The 23,065-nt window shown below is 39.1% G+C and overlaps 1 protein-coding gene across 2 annotated transcripts in view; it reads right to left on the bottom strand.

The window, feature by feature from the left end:
• The window catches only part of LOC150081824 (ATP-binding cassette sub-family C member 8-like), a 1,084,700-nt gene that overhangs the window by 62,889 nt on the left and 998,746 nt on the right, over positions 1–23,065 (bottom strand). For both annotated transcript variants that reach the window (XM_090378918.1, XM_090378919.1), the window contains one exon: positions 6,044–6,147. In XM_090378918.1, coding sequence (XP_090235044.1) covers positions 6,044–6,147 — 104 coding nt within the window. The remainder of the gene's footprint in view (positions 1–6,043; positions 6,148–23,065) is intronic.

The raw sequence follows: 23,065 nt of genomic DNA, 5'->3' as shown, positions 1-23,065 counted from the left end.
ACTTCTCTTATTATTTTACAAATATTGATATCAACGTAGAATGTATTCAGCATTACAGCTCTGGTTCATACTATAAAACTGTATTAAAAAAAAATGTTTGATCAAAAATGTATTTATGGGCTGGATGTAATGGTAAACTATAAATATTAACTGCATATCTGTGCAACAGTTTTGATTTGTTTCTAAGATGTAGTTTAATTTTATAAGAATACTCTTTCTAGCAGAACCATAAACATTAGTTCCATAAGCTAAACATTACCTGATTAGTGCATGATATTAGCATTAATTGAGGCATATGATGCAAGAAAGCATCAGCCAAAAAAACACAAACCATTCCATTTCACCCATCTAGTCACTGCAAATGTTTGTCTAATTCAGCCCTAAATTTATTTAAGCTATCAACTTCCAGAACAACAAATGGAAATTGCTTCCAGCAATTAACTACCACTGGCTAAAGGCAAACTTCTGCACATCTATTCTACAACTGTCTTTTCTCAATTTTAAACTATGCCCCCCTCAGGTACTTAGTCTGAGCAAATGGAAGTATCCCATCAGCATTGAGCTTGCTCAAACCATTCAAGGCCCTATACGCTTCAATCAGATCACACCTTGCAGGTGCCAAATCTCCAGATGCTGCAATTTGCAGAACTTAAGCCTTTCTTGGTAATACCAACCCTTTGTTCCACTCACCAATCTTGTTGTCCTTCTCTGTATTTGTTCTAGCAACTCTAGCTCCTTCCTAAAATGAGGCCTCCAGACCTGTATGCAATACTCAAGGTGTGGCCTTACCATTGCCTTATACACAGGGATAATCAAGAAGGATGTAGAGCTGCTAGAACGAGTACAGAGAAGGAGATTAGTGAATGGAACAAAGAGTTGCTCTTACGAAGAAAGGCTTAAATTTTGCAGATTACGGTGTCTGGAGACTAGGCACCTGCGAGGTGATCTGATTGAGGTGTATAAAGCCTTGAATGGTTTGAGCATGCTCAATGCTGATGGGATTCTTCCTCTTGCTCAGAATAATTGCCTGAGAGGGCATAAATTCAAATTGAGGAAAGATTGTTGTAGGATAGATGTGCGGAAGTTTGCCTTCAGCCAGTGGGTGGTTGATTGCTGGTACAAACTTCCATCTGTGGTTGTAGAAGTTGATAGCTTAAATTGATTTAAGGCAAAAATAGACAAAGATTTGGAGCGAGTGGATGGGTGAAATAAGAAGGTTTTTATTTTTTATTTTCGGCTGATGCTATAGAAGCTCGCTTTCTTGCATCATGTGCCTTTATTAATGCTAATATAGTCACTGAAAATAACTAGATCCTGGGGGACCAGGGTATTCTGCTTTGAAGATTGCCACTGTGTTGCCTGATGCACAAGAGGGCATTGTGTTCGGCAGCTGAGAACTTAATGGGCCTCATTTTAATTCCTTTGAGAGCATCTACCCTACTCTTCAAACTCTCATAGATGCCCATCAGAACACTGAGTTAGTGCATAATTTCTTGACACTCTTTGCACCTAGCATAAACAAAAACATCCTCCTTGGCTAGATCATGTACTGTTCCAGAAAAGTCTGCAAACATTTTACAAGTTGCAAATATTTTTAGGCTGTGATGTGTTGGAGAATTGTCTCATTTGGTTCACCCCCGAGCCACAGCACTCCCGCTATTTTGCGCATGTTGCTTTTCTGCTCTAGTCTCGGGCATGATTTCCGTTTAAAAACAATTTAATTGATTTACTGACATTACTACAAGACAACAGATTCCTAAATGGAATGATACCTATTACACTATCTAGTTTTACTGTATATCTTATACTATCTAGTTTTAAATTATACTTTATGCTATCAAGTTTGAGATATACATTATGCTATACCATACCGTAATGATCAAAATATGAAATTAATTATATCCTTAGCTAAACAGAAAAAAAAATATATGCCCAACAAGTGACTAGAAGTTATAAGTTAATTATAAAATGTAACAAAATTATCCAACTAATGCCAACCTAAGTGAATCGAACTTTAGAGCTACCTATTTACCACCTTAGAGGGGAACAGCCTTAGACACTCAGCCTAAAACACTGATGGATCCAATATCTCTCTATTTCAGAAGATTTAGGAGAAGTCCGGTTGGCCTGCCTCCCTAAAATCTACTCATGCACACCTTCTCGATGGTAAGCCCTGTTACGTCCCTTAGGTGGCAACGAACGTGTAGAGTGGTTCTCTTCAAGACGCCTGGACAGCATGAAGAGGAAAAGACCAAACCCTCCAGCATATGACAGCACGACAAAAGAAATGGCCCTCAGTCCCCAGAAGCTTTCACTCTCCCTCTTACCGCAGCGAGAGGATCAGAGTGGAAGCAGAGGGTGCTAAGAATCTCTGGGTATGACCAGGCTGCCATGCACGGAAACTGAACTTGGCCTGTTATAATGCAAGATCGCTCATCGGTGAAGAAATGATATTAGAGCTGGAAAAGGAATTAGAAAATGTGAATTGGAATATCATCGGTTTGGCTGAAAAAAGAAGAAGAAATGAATCACTTATAAGTTTATCAAGTGGAAATCTGCTGTACAACAATGGAAACAGTGAAAGGAGTGAAGGTGGAGTTGGGTTTCTGGTCCATAAAGATTTTAAAAACAACATTTTGGAATTCAAAAGTACATCACCAAGGGTGTCAAGACTAATACTCAAGATTTCTAAGAGGTCTAAAGATTATAATGATTTATGCACCAACATCGAGCCATGATGATGAAGAGGTTGAAGAAATGTACACCGAAATTGAGAGTCTTCTAGATGAGCAGAAAACCCACTACACTATTATTATGGGGGACTTCAATGCTAAGGTTGGAAAAAGGCAAAACAGCACAGAAAGAGGAACTATAGGAAATTTTTAAATTGATGAAAGAAATAAAAGAAGCTAAAGACTTGTGGAATTTGCAGAATCTCAAGGACTGTCAGTAATGAACACTTTTTTCAGAAAAAGGGTGAACAGAAAGTGGACATGGAAGAGTCCAAATGGATTAACAACTAATGAAATCGACTTCATCCTCACTAACAGAAGATATATTGTGAATGATGTTACCGTCCTGAATAAGGTAAATGTTGGAAGTGATCACAGAATGGTAAGATGTACACTTGATTTAGATGTAGGAAAGGAAAGGAAAAAACTGACAAGAGTAAATAATACAAAGGTCTTTGAGATAACAGAGGAGGAGAAAAAGCAGTATGTACTGGAACTTAAGAACAAGTTTGAGCTTCTGCAGACTGCTCAGGACCAAGATATCGACGAGGAATACTACAACTTTCTGAAAGTGATAAAGCCCAAGAAACCTATAGGGAAAAAGAAATCCAAAGAAGAAAAAAATTAGTCAGGAAACACTTGTCATGATGAACCGAAGACGACAAATGAAGAGCAAGAAAAACACTGACAGGGAGAAAATTGAGTGTACTGAGTTATGCAAAGCCATTAGAAAGAGACTCAGAGAGGATATAAGAAGATTTAACACAAGAGAAGTAGAACAAACATTAAGGGAAAACAAAGGATTTAAATCAGCAGCCATGAGAAGTAATACAGAAAGACAAATGATACTGAAACTGAAGAATAGCGATGGCATACTTATAAACAGCAGAGAAGGCATAATTCAAATAGCAGAAGACTACTATAGAGAATTATACAAGGAGCGAGGGAATGATGCCAGCAGTGGGGAAGATGGATTGCAAAGTAGCAACACATATGACATACCCAATATTCTTCCTGATGAGGTAGAACATGCATTGAAGAAAATGAAGAATCGGAAAGCCCCGGGGGAAGATGAAATTACTGTAGAGTTGTTAAAATTGGGAGGAAGAGACATAACACAAAAACTGGCAAGGCTCTTCACAAAGTGCATTAGAAAAGGTGTGAGGCCTAAGCAGTGGAATAATGCAATCATAGTTTTGCCGCATAAGAAAGGAGATAAATCAGAAATTGGAAATTATAGACCAATTAGCTTGTTATCTCACATCTACAAGTTGTTCACAAGGGTCATTACTAACAGATTAGAAAGAATACTTGATGAGAATCAACCGAAAGAGCAAGCTGGCTTTAGGACAGGATTCTCAACTATGGATCACCTTCACGTAATATCACAGCTAATGGAGAAAGCAAATGAATATAAAACACCATTATGCCTGGCATTTGTGGATTATGAAAAGGCATTTGACTCCATACAGCATAAGGCAATGTTTCGGGCACCGGAAAGACAAGGCATAGATACTCCATATATTATGATTTTGAAGAAAATATATGAGAGCGCTACCTCCCTTATTAGACTAGACAAAGACAGTAGGAAATTTAAAATCGAGAAAGGAGTTCGACAAGGAGACACAAAATCTCTGAAGCTGTTTACTGCTGCCCTTGAGGAAGCTTTCAGAAGATTAGACTGGTCGCAGAAAGGAGTCAATGTGAACGGAGAGTACCTAAACCATTTACGATTTGCAGATGACATTGTGGTCATAAGCCACAATCCAAAAGAATTAGAGGAAAATCTTAATCAGTTATGCACAGTTAGTAAGGATTTTGGACTAAAGATGAATATGGCTAAAACAAAAGTAATGATGAACAAGTATGCCACGGAAAGGGAAATAATGATTGAAGGAGTAGTAATTGAAAAGGTGGAGTCATATACTTATCTGGGACAAGTTATTAGCTGTAATAATGATAAATGGCTGGAAGTCAAGAGAAGAATAAATTTTGGATGGATAGCATTCAGGAAATATAGTCACATACTCAATATCCCATGAAATGTAAAATAATGAACCAATGTATACTCCCACCATGACTTATGGAAGTGAAACTTGGGCACTCACCAAAAGAATGGAAGAGAAGCTGAGAACTACACAGCGAAGAATGGAACGAATTATATTGGGAATCAGACTGTTAGATAAGAAGAGAAACACATGGATTAGGCAACAAACTGAAGTAAAGGACATTCTTATCAAAACTAAAGAACTAAAATGGTCTTTGGCAGGACACATAGCTCGAAGACAGGATGACAGAGGGACTAAGAAAATAACAGAATGGTACCAATAGGAGCTAGAAGAAAACCTGGAAGACAAAGGCGGAGATGGATAGATGAAATTCATGAGTTTTTGGGTAGTAAATGGATGGCCAGTGCTCAAAACAGAAGGAACTGGAAAGTTGCTGGAGAGGCCTTCATCCTGCAGCGGATTGAAAAGGCTGATGATGATGATTTACCACCTTTCAAAAATTTTAATTCCCCTACCACTCACACTATAACAATGGTGGTAAGATTCAACGACACAGAGTTTCTACGTATATTAAGTAGTAACCTACAAAATCTCTAACTAAATTAAAAAATAAAATAACAAGCGTGACTAGGACTATAAAGTTACTTATTGAGTAAGATTTAATATGTCAATTAAGTCAATAAAAAGGCAAAATTCTTCAAAAACTTATCCATTTGTTGGAACTGAAAATTCTTTGACTAGCACGTGGACACTCTTGTCCCCAAGTTTAATAGGTCCTAAACTCCTTTGGAGAAGTTCAGTGTGGCAGGTGGAGGAATTTGAACTGGTATTTCATTTAATGATCTACTAATGCTAATGCAGCAAAGTTATGCAGCGATTGTTCATGTTGTGGATCAAGAAGTAAAACCCCAGAAAATGCATCCAGCCACCTAATTAACTTGGAGGATTTAACTGATACTGCTCAGTTTATTTTTTTGATCAGCTCCATCTGGAAGATGATGAAAATTAACCAGGATTATGCATAGATATTATAAAACAGAAATGAATTTCTATTTTTATATCAAATTTTTTCAACAGAAGAATTTGTTTTTTTATTTTTCAGTTTATGACAGATTCCTATGAACATATTCCTGTCATAAACAGAAGGCCACCTGTATTCATATATCAATAAAACTAATACAGAAAAAAGGGGCAGCACTATTGAAATAAAAATTAAAATGCAACAGCTTGCGTATTTTTTACTTTCATAAATATATTAGCAATATAGTTTCCTACTTATTAGTAATAAATATTGTTACTTACATAGACCTCCTTCCATATTTATTACAAGGTCTTTTAGCTGAGCTATTTCAAGGGCATTCCACACATCTTCATCAGAGCTTTCATTTCCCGGATCAAGATTTTCCCTGAGCAAAATAGATTACATACTATGATTTCTTTGTAGCAGAAACATAAAAAATTGTTTTCTTCCCTTGAATCAAAATTATCTTTGGATGAGCAATTGAGAAACTGAGGATTAATTGAATTTTTTTTTTTGAAAATTTTAACATTATTAATGTTACATTAAATTTTGAAATACTGTTAATGCATGATGCATTTCTTACAATAAAATGAACATATTTCTAGGTTTTCAAAACTAAACTGAAAAACTGCTGTGGTTTTTCCATTATATGCATATACCCTGTCTGTGGTAGCCAAATCCTCTGCTTGCACCTTCATGATAGTGGGACTGTTAGTAATCCTAGGTATAATCCACATGCACAAGCACACTGTGCGTGACAACCCAGGTGTGAACCAACGTAAGCAGGGGTCGAGGTGTGGCACCCACACAACATGGAGGAACGATGCTCTTCTGTGTTACCAGGCAATACTAGGTGGTAGATGACTCTCATCAACTGGTGCAATACTACCACTTTGATTATTGGAGACTTGAAGTGGTGAAACCCATGTTTAGTCTCCAGAACTAGGTTCTGGTCAACCCTTGCCATCTCTTCCATAATGCAGTATGACTGATGACTTTTGAGGTTATGATGGACATTATGGTGAGATCCAATCTTCCTTATATTACAGCTCTAAAATGGTGTTCGCAGGCCAGCCACTAGTTAGTACACCGGACCGAACCTATTGGTAACTCTCTAGGAGGCTTCCGGATCAGCTAGTATATAATCTTGCTACCTCTACTCTGCCAGACAGTGACTGGAGGGAGTCCGAGTAGGATGTATGCAGGGGGATTTGTCGAGGCCACATTATGTCAAGGATCTGGGTATATTCTTACTACGTGTATGCCATATCCAAAAATTTCATTACTTCATACAGCATGTCCCTCCCCCACTTTTTCTTACTATTGAATAAAGCATGAATTGTCAAACTAATAGAGTAAGCTTATCTGTGAAAACATCTAAACCTCCCAAACACTTCTTAGTTCATTTCACAAATATACGTGGTCTCAATTCTAATCTCAACGATGTCCATTTCCACCTGCAGTCTGCCAAACCCCATGTACTTTTTCTGACAGAATCTCAGTTATCGGTTGATTCAAATACTGCTTATCTCAGTTGCCCAAATTATTCGCTGTATGATTCTTTTCATCTCAAAGGTGGTACTTGTGCATATGTCCATTCTCATATTCCCTGAAAGAGACTTGATAATTTGGAATCTCCTCTTTTAGATCTTCTCTGACTTAAAATCTCTCTACCTCATTTTGTCAAATTCATCTGTTGTCTCTACCATTCTCCCACCACTAAACACTTGGAGCTCTTTGACTTCCTCTCTTTGCAAGTTGACTTTCTCCAGTCCAACTTTCTCTACAGTGAGGTAATTTTCCTTGGTGATTTTAATGTCTATAGCTCCAGCTGGTTGAGATGCTGAGGCTTTTGCAATTACTAATGACTTCGCACAGATTGTTTATTTACCTACCAGAATACCAGACAATCCTAACCATACTGCCAACACGTTTGATCTTTTTTTCACAAACAACCCTTCTAAGTACACGGTTGAAGTGAGTGGTCCTTTAGGCACCTTAGATCACAACTTGGTGATTGTATCTTCCCGAATGGAGCCTTTATCTCATGGCTATTCCCAACCTCATGTTGTTTGGCATTACAACGATGCAAAATGGGATGACCTGCGAGATTTCTTTTCCTTGGTCGGACTACTGTTTCAAAATTTCTGATGTCAATGTTTGCTCAGATCGTGCCAGTGAAATTATCCTTGTAGGAATGGAATCCTTTATTCCACACTCCACTTTAAAATCTCATCCTTTATCTAAACCTTGGTTTTCCAATAAATGTGCTAAGGCTGTTCAAGAGAAGAATGTTGCATATTGTAATTAGCTTGTTTCCAATTCTTCAGTTTCATTTTCTGCCTACATCAAAGCTCACAACAATAGTAAAGCAGTTATTAATCAGCCCAAACTAGATTTTGAACAGGCTAAGAGTAGAAAACTTGCTTCTTGCCCTAATGGTAGCCAAGCATTCTGGTCTTTTGCCCATCTCTGCTCCCACCTCTGTAAAAACCAGATAGTCTGTTGTCACTTCACCAAAGTATAAAGCTGACCTGCTAGCATCCCGTTTTTCTTCCAACCCATGTATTAATGATCTTGGTAAAACACCTCCCACCGCCATTCCCAATACGCTCCATTTAATGCCTCCTGTGGTCTTCCATCAAAAGGATGTCAGAAGGATTTTGAAAAAACTTGATGCTCAGAAAGCTCCAGGTCCTGATGGTATTTCTCCACTTGTTCTCAAAACCTGTGCTCCTGAACTTACTCCTGTTATTTGCAACCTTTTTTTAAATTCTTATTCCAAAAGTGTTTTTCCTTCTGTTTGGAATTTTGCTCATATTCTACCAGTTCCTAAAAAGGGTGACAAATCCTTCCCATAAAAGTATTGTCCCATTGCAATTACTTCTACTCTTTCTAAAGCAATGGAAAAATCAATTAACTGCCAACTCTTAAACTATCTTGAAACCTACAGTCTGAACAATGATTGCCAGTATGGATTCCATCAGTGTCGATCCACTGCTGATATTCTTGGCTTTTGTTATCCATTTATGGACAAATTCAATGGAAAAGTTTGGTGAAACACAAGCTCTTGACATCTCAAAGGTTCGTTCCTGATCGTGTTTGGCAAAGAGGTCTTCTAAAGAAGCTTCATTCTTATGGTTTGCCAACTGTTTTTTGTAATTGGTTATCCAGTTTTCTCTTTGACCGCTCACTGAGGGTGATGGTAGATAGCTCTCTGTTTTTTAACTTCTCCACTAATGCTGGTGTTCCCCAAGGTTCAGTTCTTTCTCCCCACTGTTTTCCCCTTGTATATTAATGACCCTCTTCCATTGACCGGAAATCCTATCCATAGTTATGCTGATGATAGCACGTTGCATTCCACTTTCCATTTTGAGAAACCTGGTCCTGCTCAATCAGCTTCAACTTTTCGAAGATCTGCTACCAATTCCTTAAATGACGATCTCCAGGTAATTCCCTGGTGGGGCAAAGATAACTTAGTTGATTTTAATCCTTCTAAAACTGGGTCCTGTCTTATATCTTGCAAAAAGGATTGTTCTGCTCCTATGCTTATCTTTGGTGACACTCCAATTTCTAGGCAAGATGATATATCTCTTTTCAGTATTACCCTGACTTCTAATCTCTCTTGGCACAAGCACATTACAAATATTGCTTCCTCTGCATCTAAAAAACTTTTTCTCTTTCGCTCTCGGTGTTACTTTTCTTCCAAATAGCTGTTCACTCTCTACAAATCGCAAATCCACTGTACCATGGAAGATTGTTCCCACAAAATCTCTCTCAGGCTTCTGGATTCCATTCAGGCAGTTAGGTTAATTAATGATTCATCTCTTAACAGAGTCTCTCCACTCTCTGTCTCATAGACGTACTCTTTCTGCTGCATGTCTTTTCTACAGATACTTCCATGGGTGCTGTTCTTCTGAATTGGCTTCTATAATTAACACTCTCTCTTTCAAAACAGTCTGAACATGTGCTGCCACCAGCCAATAACCATTTACCGTCCTACTTCAAACTCACAGAACCAACTTTTCATCTTCCTTGTTGATTCAACTGCTGTTTTCTAGAACAGCCTACCTTCATACGTATTTCCTTTAAATTACAGTCTACAGAAGTTCAAGTCTAATGTCAACAAATATCTTCCTTTCATCTTTACAACCTCCAACCCAAGCATGGTACTAAGTACTATAGGTTCTAATACCTCTCGTGTTTGGGTGTTTCATAAAAAAAAAACAGTATTTAGATTTAATGCTGACAAAAAAAATTTTTTTTTTCTTTTTGGAAAATATCATAAATAACTAATAAAACAAGAAAAAAAACATACAACTTACAAAATATGCAAGCAGCAGCACAAAATATGCTTACCTAATATGCATGTCTGAATAGCTGCAAATTTTGAAATTCAAAAAGCTGCTGGAGATACGACAATTATAAACAGAAGGAAGACAGGAATTTTTGATTGAAATAGTGAAAAAAAAAAAAAAAAAAAAAAAAAGGACTTTTTTGGGAAAAGTGGGATTGCTTTATAAAAAAACTGAAAGAAAACAGGGAATTTTTCATAAAAAAGCAGGAACTTTTTTAAAGTCTACAATATACTGTAAATTAAATTTCACTGGCAAACTACTATATAATATTGGTGTGAATACACCATAGATCACTCTTAACGCTTGTAGTGTAAAAGGGCATTGTTTTATCTGTATCTCATATTGTGCTCCTGCTACTTTACAACGAGTTGCCATGTATTGGACTACCTTGAATAAGTAATGCTTCATTAAAAGAGAAGACTGTTGTTACTTATCCTCTTAAACTTATGATGCCTTGTTGCATTTAGTTTAACTTATACATTATGATGTACACCTTTTAGCATCTCTCATATTGTGTGATTATCTTCACAACTGGACATTGTGTGATTATCTTCACAACTGGATTTTCTTGTCTGCAATACTAGGGTACCTGCCCACCCACCGATGAATGGCCAACAAGCCTTGAAACGGTCACCAGGGGAGCCTGATATTCACGGAGTTTCTGAGAATAAGTAACAACAGCTTTCTCTACTGGGGAAGCATTGCCTATTCGAGGAATTTATGAGATTTTGAGTACTGTGAGTTGAATGAGTTACTGTCCCTTTCATTCTTCTACACTGTTTCTTTACTTCTTTCGCTCCTAGTATAACTTTCCCTCTACTTTTTGCTTTTCTATGAATAATAAGGACAAGTGGATAGTAGAGTTATTATCCCACACATATACAAACAAGCCTTAAAACGGTGCTGTTTGGGTGGTGGTGCACACTGAGAATAAGTAAAAACAGTCTTCTCTTTTAGTGAAGGGTTACTTATTCAAGGTAACTCATTGTGAAGGAGGAGCACAATATGAGATACAGATAAAACGATGCCCTTTTACACCACAAACATAGTTTTTTTGCCTTTAAGAGTGATCTATGGTGTATTCACACCAATATTATACAGATTATTTATACACTTAAGCCTATGATGCCTCGAGTTTAACTTATACTGGCAAACTATTTATTTTATATTAACATGCAGCCACATGATTGTTTACTATTACAGTATGCTTTAAAGCATATTGTACTGGCAAAGCTAATCAGGGTAGCTAATGTTAACATTAGCTTATCTAATATTTTTCAATGCCTGTGGAGTTCTGTTTGGATATTCTATTAGACATCTTGACTACTTCAAGAACAATAATGTTGCAGACTTTGCCCTCTTCAGAAATGTTGAGACAAAGTTTTATTTATAACAATGGCACTGCTATTCAAACCTAGCTGTTCAGAGCATTTCCAAATCACTCAGCAGTGCTGTAGCTTAATTCCCATGTTTTAATAAGAATATGAAAGATAATGTATGACATGATCATGTTGGGAAAAAGTTTTCAGCATAAATTTGATTAAACAGTATGGGCAGCAGTTGAACCTTGTTTACAAAGTTGTTTCAACAACTTTGTGAAAAGGGTTCAAATCAGAATTTTCATGGAGTTATGAATCTTCATCAGGGTCTGCAGAACTATATTTAGTGTTGGCAAGACATTCAAATATGGTAATAGAACAATTGTAAGGAGTCTAAATTTAGCATCTGATTTTCAGTAGGAGTTGAGTTTCTGAAGAGGAAGAAGAGTATGATGTTAGAGATTTGAACAAAAGACTTGCCTAAAACACTTTACAAATCTTGAGGCTGGGATATATCTTGTCCGTTCTGGTCAGTATAAAGAGATAGGAGTGTGGTATTAATATAAATTTTGTGAATTTTCCTCCAGGTAATTTGGATGTTAGTGGTTCTGGTGATTGTAGCAGCAAAGTATCTCCAAGATTCTCTTTTACTTGCTTATTGGATATGCCTATCATTTATTCAGACTTTCTCAAATTGTACAAGATCAGCTGCTGTCAGTTGCCTGCAAAAGATTTTTGTTCCATGCATAACTTTTTTCTTTTTAAGTCAAATACATTCATTATTTCACTGCAGATGTGAATGCATCTGAATCCACTACTGTTTCTCTCTTTCTGGAAATTGTGGATTCAGCAGCACCTTGAACTAATTAATTGGTCTGACAGAGAACTGTAATTCATCCAGGGTAGCAAGTTGTCTATATTATTCTCCCAGTTAGAATTTTCAAAAATCCATTTGGTTCCAGCTTTGAACATAAATATTTCGGAAAAAAACGAATGGGTTTCACAGACCAGTCATACAGAAGGTAGAAAGCTGGGGAACATAAGGAATTATTAATTTCTGATTTTGAGCTGGTAGCTAGATGGATGTATGTCTCTCAACCAGCATCTAGAGGTATTAGATTAAGTTCTTCAAAAATCTTTTCTGTCCTTGCCTGTCTGAAGTCTGATCTACCAATAAAAGATAATGGAAATTAATATTTTACATTATGCAGTGGGCTAGAGTAACTGGGAGACTAGGTTTCCAAGGTCTACACTGAATATTTCTTGATTAGGAAGTAAATACAGTAATACTATACAGGTAGTCATCGACTTACGACCTATGCGCTTTACGACTGATCGATTTACAACTGCTACTGCATCTCGCACCATGTTTCAGTCTGAACTGAGCATATATACAAGATTGTTGCTAGGAAGAATGCTATACGCACATCAACCCTCCCTTAATGCAGTGCTCACAGATTTTTCTACTACACTCACATGCCCTATCTGTGTGGTCCCCGAAGCCTAATGGGAATGGTTGTGCGTGTAGCGTCAGCCCACTGCCCAGTAAAGCGTGTTTGGCGCGAATAAGCTAGTCTTAATCCGTTTAGTCAGCTTTGCCATCACAGTCGAACAAAACATCTTACCGATGTATGTATGTCGTGATTCATGTGTCTCGATCTCTGTTTGCATATATTACGTTCACTATTGTTGGTTCAGTTATATTTGTGTTACAATTAGCATTTTTTTAAAATCCCTAAACATGTCAAACAAGAGGAAGGTGCCTTTGTCTACTCCTAGACCTGTCAAGAAAGAAAGAAAGGCCATTGATTTAGACGCAAAATTGAAAGTGATCAAGCAGCATGAAGAAGGAAAGAAGATGAATGCGATCGCACGTGATTTTAAGTTATCTCATTCTACAGTGTTGACGATTTTGAAAGACAAAGAAAGGATTTGTGAAGTTGCTAAAGGTTCGGCACCCATGCGAGCAACAGTGATAATGAAACAACGTACCGGGCCCATCCATGACATGGAAAAATTGTTTCTTTGGATGGAAGATCAGATACAGAAGCGAACACCCTTAAGCCTTCTTACAGTGCAGTCGAAGGCTAGAAGGCTCTTTCAGATGCTGAAGAAACGTGCCGGAAAAGATTACACTCAGACATTTATAGCAAGTACAGGATGATTCAAAAGAAGATTCAACCTTCATAGGGTTCGAGTCACTGGAGAATCAGCAAGCGCGGATGTGGAAGGAGCTCGAAAGTTTGTTAAAAGTCTGGATGAAATAACTACGGAAGGAGGGTATCAACCAGAGCAGCTTTTCAATGTAGATGAGACTGGATTGTTGTTGAAAAGGATGCCAGAATGCACTTACATTCACCAAGAAGCCAAAAGCATGCCTGGTTTTAAGGCACTTAAAGATAGGCTGACTTTGCTCCTTGGTGGGAACATCGCAGGTTTTAAACTGAAACCTTTTTTAATTTATCATTCTGAAAATCCACATGCATTCAAGAATGTAAACAAGCACACTCTGCCTGTATACTTCCGTTCAAACCGAAAAGCCTAGATGACTCAAACAATGTTTGAAGACTGGTTTCTAAATTGTTTTATACCTCAAGTTCGTGAATATTGCTTCAAGAAAGAAATTCCTTTCAAAATTGTATTCATCTTAGATAATGCACCTGGCCATCCACCTCACCTAGACCACCTCCATCCAGATGTAAAAGTTGTTTATTTGCTGCCAAATACAACTCTACTCATTCAGCCTATGGACCAAGGGGCGATTTACACATTTAAGGCGCACTATCTTTGAACCACTTTCGCCCAAGCTACAGCCGCAACAGACTCTGACTCAGAACTATCTTTGTGAGAGTTTTGGAAACAGTACGATATTTATAAATGCATCAAAAATATTGAGGCCGCGTGGTAGGCTGTGACAAAGAAAAGCATGAATAGAATCTGGAAAAACTGTGTCCAGCGTTTTGTTAATACTATTGATGAATTTGATAGTGAACATGAACTTGAAATGGTTACGGAAAATATTGTAACACTGGCAAATGAACTTTCTTTAGAGATTGAAGTGGAAGATGTTGAGCAGCTGCTAGAGCAAGAATCTGGAGAACTTACGAATGAAGAACTTATTGATTTGGAAGAAGAAAGAATGGCTGAAGAAGAAAGGATGGAAGAAGAGAAAAATGAAGGTGAGAAAGAACCAGAAAGAAAATTCACCACTAGAGGGTTATCTGAAGGTTTTTCTCTACTAAATAAACTTCTTACACATTTTGAGGAAATGGACCCAAACAACAAATGATTTGCAGGGATTGAACGAATGGTACAAGATGCTTTTTGGCCATACTATGAAATTTACGAGCAGAAAAGGAAACAAACAATTCAGACAAAAATCAACATATTTATGAGAAAAACAAGGTTAGGCCAACTTCAGAAAAGTGAGGAAAAGGTACCAAAGAAGTTGCCGTAACAATGGGGAGGAGGAAGTTAATGTACTTAAAGTAGAGTATCAGAGGATATGTAGTGCATACGTGTGTACGCTATCTAAACCAAAATTAACTGCTTGGGGAACGTTAGAACAGTGGGCAATGAGAACTCATGGGGAATTGTATATAAGTTATGTATATGGGGAATTGTATATAAGAGCCAAGATTAAAATATATAATGAAGACGGCATACTCTACTGGAGATGTTGACGAGGAAAGTATGAGTTGGAGATAAAGTATGTCTGCGATTTTGGATCATCTGATTGGAGATACTATCTCTGAGCAAGATGATGAGGAACAGATGTTGATGAAAAGGCTTAATCATGCTTACTCTGGGGTACATGATGAGGATCCCTTTAGCCTGATTGAACTCTGTGATATAGTACAGCGCATAAGGAACAATAAATGGCCAGGAATGAACCTCATTGAAGGAGAGGTCATTAAACAGGCTCATTCGACTGACACCATGGATCCTTCTTGAAGTCTTTAATAGCTGCCTGCGTGACAGGGTCTTTCCATCACCATGCAAGGATGCCTTATTAAAGCTGATACTGAAGGGACCATTTAAGCCAAAGAATGATCCATGATTTTATCGACCTATTGCCCTTCTCCCTGGATTAGGAAAGGTGTTTGAAAGAATGCTGGAGAGACGGATTGGGCTAAAAAGTCCGGCAGCGGACTTTTTAGTCCAATCCTTTGAATTACGCGGGGAAAAGAATTACAACATATTTAAGAATGCTTTTTTAGCTCAGTTCGAAAAAACGGAACCAATTATCACTTCCCTCCAGCAGTTCGCCAGTGCTGTGCAAGAACCTTCGGAAACCATTGCGAGGTATAGCGCGCGCGCGTGAGGAATTTGGCAAGGGCAGCTTTCAAAATTCAGGGAGAGACACCTGAAGTATTAAACATTTTAGACCAGGCAATGCTGGCCCAATTCCTTAGGGGCATATCAGGAAAAATTAGAAAAATGGTGCTCACACACAATCCTTTAACTTTTTCACAGGCAATTGAGATTTCGAAAAGAGAGGAAATTAATGACCAACTTACTCACACAAAAACTGTCCCTGTACATGTTATTAATAGTCCTGTAAGGGCCGAGAGTGAACGGGAGCGACAGGAAAATAATCCCAAACACATTCTTGAACCCATTCAAGATCAAATACGCGACTTACAACAATCGTTAAGTTCATTATCAGTAAATCACGCAACAATCAACAATTTAGAGACACAGATAGCCGCCCTGAGTCAGCAGATGCAAACTATGAAGGTAGGCAAATTTTCCCCTCCCCACGGTCAGGCAGCATTAGGCGCTACCTACCTCCACTCGGACAGCGCAGTAGATCCGCTAACCGACGCTAACGTGACCTTCAGACCAGAGGTCGTTGACCATCCAGAAAGACGCTTCATTACGCCGTACTATGGTAGACAGCAGGCAGCTAGAAATACATTAAACAATCGCGAACGAAGGGAAAGACGCATTTTTGACGGCCGTCCGAGCTTCCATCAACCCACCCAACCGTTCCGCAGCCGCCCGTGCACGAATTACGAAACGGACATGTACACTGCATCTCCAAAAGTTAGGACGTCCTATGCTAACAATCGATATTGTAATTTTAATGAAAATCGAGATCAAGTCGCCAATAGAATGTATTATGATGATCAAAATAGGGGTAATATAGACTCTTATTCTAGGATAAGGAGAGGAACATATAGGAATGAGCATATTCAGGGGCAGACTCGACCAAAAACATTTCAGGGCAGACAAAATAATTATACAAATACTGGAAGCTACAGGCGAGATAGAGATAGAAGTTTATGACTAAAAAGGGGTTCTAAACTTAGTAGGAAGGATCCACGATGTGATAAAACTCTTTTGCCAACCCCTAACTTTAGTAAAGTTAGTAAGCCAGAAGTCAGGGACATCAGAACACAACATGGCATTTACATTCTGGAGGATAATACTAAATTACCTGTGGTATTGGGATCTGTACAAAACATTAAAACTAGATTTCTTTTAGACACAGGTGCTAGCACCTGTGTCTTTTAGACACAGGTGCTAGCGTTAGTTTAATGAGTGCAGATTTATTTAACAAAATTAAAAATGATAAATCGTTAGATTTCAGACCTCCAGAATTAACTGTAACCGGAGTTTCGGGAAATATTGTGCCTATACACACTACAGTAACTGTCAATATTAAATTAGGTAATGCAACTTTTAGGGAGAAAGTTTTGGTAACTTCAAAAAATTTTAATGGCAAATATAACATCATCCTCGGCTTGAACATATTAAGGAAGTTTTCATTCAGCCTAGACTTAGGTAAAGGGATCATACGATCAGTTCCATTAGGGATTTGCCTGAGGGAAGAGGATATTCGGCAACAATTGGTGAATTCCACACCCACAGTTGCTAAGCTTACATGTAAACATGTGCTCCCAGCAAGCACAGAACAGGTGGTAACAGTATCTTGTGACCAGCTTGCTGCTCCTCCCAAACAACTAGTATTAGCAGGGCCAAATTCAAACTTAAGCCGGGATGATTTAGCAGTGAAATATTCGATAGACCAGGTAGACGAAAGTGGGAAAATATCTGTGCTCGTCGCCAATTTAACAGCGGAACCGCTGCATCTTCCAAAAGGCATGGGTATTGCGCGTTTGGAGCACCTGAATCCTCAATCAATTAACTCTAAGAGCCAGGAAAGAGGCAAAAGGGAAGTTTCTCCAGTGACCATAGAGGACTTTAAGCTTGATCACCTGACAGCCGATCAAAGACACCAATTATCAGACCTGTTACGCAAATACTGGGATGTGTTCGCCAAATCACCAGCCCAACTTGGCAACTCAAAAGTTATCCAACACAGAATTAAATTGACAGACAACATTCCTGTAAGACAGAATGCTTATAGAACCCCCTTTTTACTAAAGGATGAGATTCGCAACCAGGTCCAAGAACTTCTAGATTCAAACATTATTGAACCCAGCTGCTCTCCGTATGCCGCGCCCATCGTCCTGGTGAAGAAGCGAGGTGGGGGATACAGGTTATGTATTGATTTTAGGAAACTTAACGCCAAGACGATCTCCGATGCATACCCGATCCCTTCCATGAGTGAGATACTTGAACTTCTAGGGGGTGCACGCTACTTCAGCTCTCTGGACCTCGAAGCCGGATTCCACCAGATTGAAGTGCACCCTGCGGACCGCCACAAGACAGCTTTTACTACAGGGGAATCGTTGCTACAATACCGACGCATGCCGTTTGGATTAAAAAATGCACCTTGCAGTTTCGTGAGAGCAATGGGGCTTGTCTTGGAAAATTTACAACGAGATTCCATTTTCGCTTACTTAGATGACATAATCATAGTGTCAAAATCTTGGTCTTCACACCTCTCAAAGCTTGAGAAAGTTTTCCAGCGCCTGAGAAAGTACGATCTGAAGCTGAAACCAAAGAAGTGTGAGTTCCTAAAACAGCAATTAAAATACTTAGGTCATCTCATTGATAAGGACGGTGTCCGTCCTGATCCAGCCAACGTGAATGCCGTTCGAGAGTGTCGAGAGCCAAGAACAATGAAGCAAGTGCGATCGTTTCTTGGGATGACAGGATTTTACAGAAAGTTTGTCCCAGAGTACGCAGAGATAGTCAGGCCGCTAACCCAACTTACAAAAAAGAACACCCCCTTTTCCTGGAACAGTGCTGCCCAAGAGGCCTTCGACAAGCTGAAGGTCGCTTTGACCACACCACCCCTATTAATTTACCCGGACTTTTCTAAACCGTTTTTTTGTGTCCTCTGACGCATCTAATTATGCAATCTCGGCTGTGCTAGAGCAACAAGTTGACGAAAATCAAAGACAGCCAATCGCTTACGCCTCCAGACTACTTAAGAAAGCAGAGACTATGTATAGTACCACAGAAAAGGAAGCTTTGGCAATAGTTTTTGCGGTATCACAGTTTAGACCATTCTTAATAGCCTCGAGCTTCACACTAATAACAGACCACCAACCATTGAGCTATCTTCTTCACTTAAAGAATCCATCCCCTAGATTAGCTCGCTGGAGCATGCTTCTACAAGAATACAATTTCAAAATCATATACAGGCCGGGTCGACTCCACTCAAATGCAGATTTCCTTTCAAGGCCAGTGTTAGAGGAAGAAGAAAGACAAAAGGGGCTTAAGAAATCCAAAACTGCTGAATTAGTTGCTCCTATAGCAGCAAATCCCACCATAGAGTCACTGATCATGCCGCAACAACAAACCAGAACTTTGATTAGGAATCTCCAAAGAGAGGACCCTAATTTGCAGGGGTTAATTGAGCAATTAGAAGGAGCACTACAGGCAACAAGTAAAATCCCAGATTCCTTCTATCTGAGTGAGGACAGGATACTGTATCACTACACTTTACCTGACCATGGAGCTACTCGCTCAGAGCCCTGTGAACAGTTAGTAGTTCCAACCAGCTTGAAAGCAGAAGTGTTGAAGTCCTGTCATGACGGTTTTCTCAGCGGGGGCCACCTGGCCCTACACAAGACGTTAGAGAAGGTCAGAAAACATTTTTTCTGGCTAGGCCTTTTTGGCGACGTCAAGAATTATGTGGAGTCTTGTCCATCGTGTTTAGAGCGTAGAGGGTATAACCCTAAGGCAAAAGCAGCCCTGATGAGAGTTCCTAATGAGAACTCACCTTGGGTCCGAGTGTCCTTGGACATTTTGGGACCCCTTCCAATGACTTTGAAAGGACACAAATATTTACTGATGGCAATAGACAATTTTACGCGTTACGCAGAAGTAATCCCACTGCATACCCAGAAAGCTGAGGAAGTGGCCACAGCTTTCATAAGCAATGTGATCTCGAGACATGGGATTCCTAAATACATCCTAACAGATCGGGGCACTAACTTCATGTCATCACTGTTACGACAGGTGTGTAAAAAGCTAGATATTCATCAGCTTCATACGACCCCCTTCCACCCCCAAGCCAATGCAAAGGTCGAACGTCTAAACCGCACCTTGGCAAACATCCTGTCTCATGTGGTGAACGAGTCTCAAACGGACTGGGATGTCATGGCCCCACTAGCAATCGCTGCGTACCACGCGGCAACCCATAGTTCCACACAGGAATCGCCAAACTTTTTAATGTATGGCAGAGATTTGCTGTTGCCATCTGACTTATGGCATTCCAAAGAGAGACATTCATATGCGTCTTTGGAAAACTATGCAGAACTATTGTGTGCACGCCTTCGCAGATCCTATGAAATCGTCTCTCAGCACCTGGAAGAGGCAAGAGGATCGTAGAGCATCTGTTGCAGTAGACAAAAACATCCGTGTAGGAAGCCTTGTTTATCTTTTTACCCCTAAAATAAAACCGGGCACTACAAAGAAATTGGCGCGTTTGAGCACGGGTCCCTACCGTGTGATCAGTCAGCCATCATTAGTGAATTATGAAATACAGCACCTGTATAACCTTAAAGATAAACAAATTGTGCACGTGGACAGACTGACAAAGGTTATTGACAGGAAAGTGTTTCCCGAACTGAGAGTAGAGGAGTCAGAGGAATCAGAAGATAGCAATTCGCCAGACCAAACAAGCCCCACATCAGTGCCCAAAGAGACATGGATCTTTGATGAACCTTTAGTGGAGGATTGTGATCTTATCCCACCTATAATTCCCCGTCCAACAATGACCAGGCCGACCAGCTTACCCATATCAATCCCGTTGTCATCCCTCCCACCAAGAAATCAGGAGGGCCAACCAAGGACAGAGCATTCAGTGAGACCTGAGGGAGCTGTGCAAGCACCTACTCAGACCCACGGATATAATTTACGTAGTCGCGACCGAGTAACTCATGCCCCACCAGAGGAAATTGTGGTGTCCCAGTCGCAAGTAGAGGAACTAGTGCCAGAGACAGCTTCAGTGGAAAGAGCAGATACAGTGGTTGACACTCCCAGCAATGTAGCTGAAGCAGAAAGAGGTGTCACCGCAGATCAGAGTAACAACACTCAAGCAAATACAAGCCAAAGCGAGCCACCAGATAGGATAGAAAGAGCAGTTCAGTGGATATTGGGTCCACATCTTGATGAGAGATACCTTCGACCAAGCGATGGCAGTAGTTCTGATCTGGCAGGTATTCTGAGAGATGCCTGGAGAGACTAAAGTGAGGATAGCGAAGTGTATCGATTTCAAGGGGAAACAAGCCATAATTACAGTTACTAGCAAAGTGAATGCTTTGGCAAGACAGTTGTGTACACCGAACGACCAGTTTCAGAACCAGTACCAGTAAATTCAAAAAATAATAATAATAAGATTGGTGACAGAAAGTGGAAGTGGGAAAAAGGATTGAGAAGTGTAAATGGCACAGGTGGAAACACAGGAGAGAAGATATGAAAAAAAAAAAAAAAGAGAAAAAATTTTTTAGCATTCTGGTAAGGCATTCAATGTACAAAAGGTTCGATTCCGAATCTGTATCTAATAGCTAAATCGGAGAAGGAGGAAGGGATATACACATGTATACACATCCCCTGCATAATGATACATGTGATGAAAGGAACAGAGAATACTGAGAACTAGAGGAGCAGATCTGAAGAGCAAGCATGAGTCCTTTTTTTTTGAGGAGAGAGTGAGGAATGATTGGGAATTTAATTTGCATTTCTGCTTAAACTGTGGTAGGACCATTGAGAAAAGGTTTCTTTTCAATTTGCATATTACTTTACCAGTACAAAAAAAAAATTTATGACATCAGGAGATCAAGATTTTAGATGAGAAGATCACCTTCCTGTACTATTGTGGGAAAAAAAAAAGAGAGAGAGGAGATAAGCGAAGTTATGGTAAGAAAAGGATCAAAGATCATGAATGACCACAGAGGTGAAGAAATTGATCAGTTTCGTTGGATTCTGGCAGTATGTTTTATCACCAGCCGGATAAATGGTTGGCTAAACAAGTACAGGTTATGAAATGGCACAAGTAGGACAATAGAATTCATTTTATCTTTATAAATCTCACGCAGAAGCACGAATCACTTTAATGAATCTTGAGGAAAAAAAAAAAAAACAGGGATTTAGTACCAGAATTCTACAATCATTGAGCTAATACCATTAAAGGAAATACTTCTCACACAAATATATCTGGAGTTTATAAAATAATGCAGAGAGGAAGGACGCATTTAGTCTAGGGCATGGCCAGTAAGCCCCTAGTCCCTTTGTGTTTTCTCTCTCTGACTGCATAGCAAAAATTTAAGTTCAAGGATATGGATTCAAAAAAAAAAAAAAAAAAATCATATTTGGTCTTTTTCTTTTGGGGACAAGGTGAAGCAATTGTCCTGGGAACGGCTGGTTCCACCCAGTTACTAGTTGTTTTTATCATTTTCCAGATGAGAAAAAAAAACATGTAAGTGAATAGGAGGTTAACTTCTGAACTTCAAGATCTAGACTTGAGATCCATCTTCTTGTACTACATATCTATATAAATAATATTAAAAAAAAAAAAAAAAACTTCACTGTGGAAAGAAATCCTCAAAACAATATTAATCAGAATTCTGATCCCATCAATAATTTCTTTTTGAATAAAGTTTACCTACTAATGAGAACTTCATCATGTATGAAAGTAGGGAGTAAGTGATATTGCATTAATGTAAGAAGGACAATATAGAACAATCACACAGATAATATCAACTATAATGAAAAAAAAAAACAGAAACAAGATTGCTGAAGTAGTGTACTCATGTTCGTGCCTTCAAAAATCCAGACTGCTGATAAATGAAACATTGTGCTAATCAGGAGAATCAAGGGCTATTTTCAAAATAAGAGAATGATTTCTAAAGTTTTTTTTTTCTGATGAGGATCTTATTATTTTTCCTTTCACAAGTCTATACGATGCCTCATCGCTAGAATGCTGACCTTCCTCCTAGCACCTTTATGTTGGAGACAGAGTGCGACCCCCACAAAAATGGAGATCCCAGCGCCTAATCAACCCATAAGTCCTTGTCAGGAGTCCTCCGGAGCTGAGCTGATTCTAACCCCACAGAAGCTTGGCCAGCGAGAGTGGAAACAAAAGGAAGTAAGGCGGACTCAACCCATGAGGAGGAAATACAAGGCAGCCCTGGAGATGCGTTTTCCCTGCCACTATGAGAACCATGGCATGGAAAGTTTCCTAAATTGGAAAGGTGAGGTG

This window comes from Mastigoproctus giganteus, chromosome 8 (assembly GCF_048544385.1).
Source record: "Mastigoproctus giganteus isolate SK-2022 chromosome 8, ASM4854438v1, whole genome shotgun sequence".
Taxonomy (NCBI): domain Eukaryota; kingdom Metazoa; phylum Arthropoda; class Arachnida; order Uropygi; family Thelyphonidae; genus Mastigoproctus; species Mastigoproctus giganteus.
Note: the sequence above shows the minus strand (reverse complement) of the source record. Positions and strands in the feature narration are given on the sequence as shown.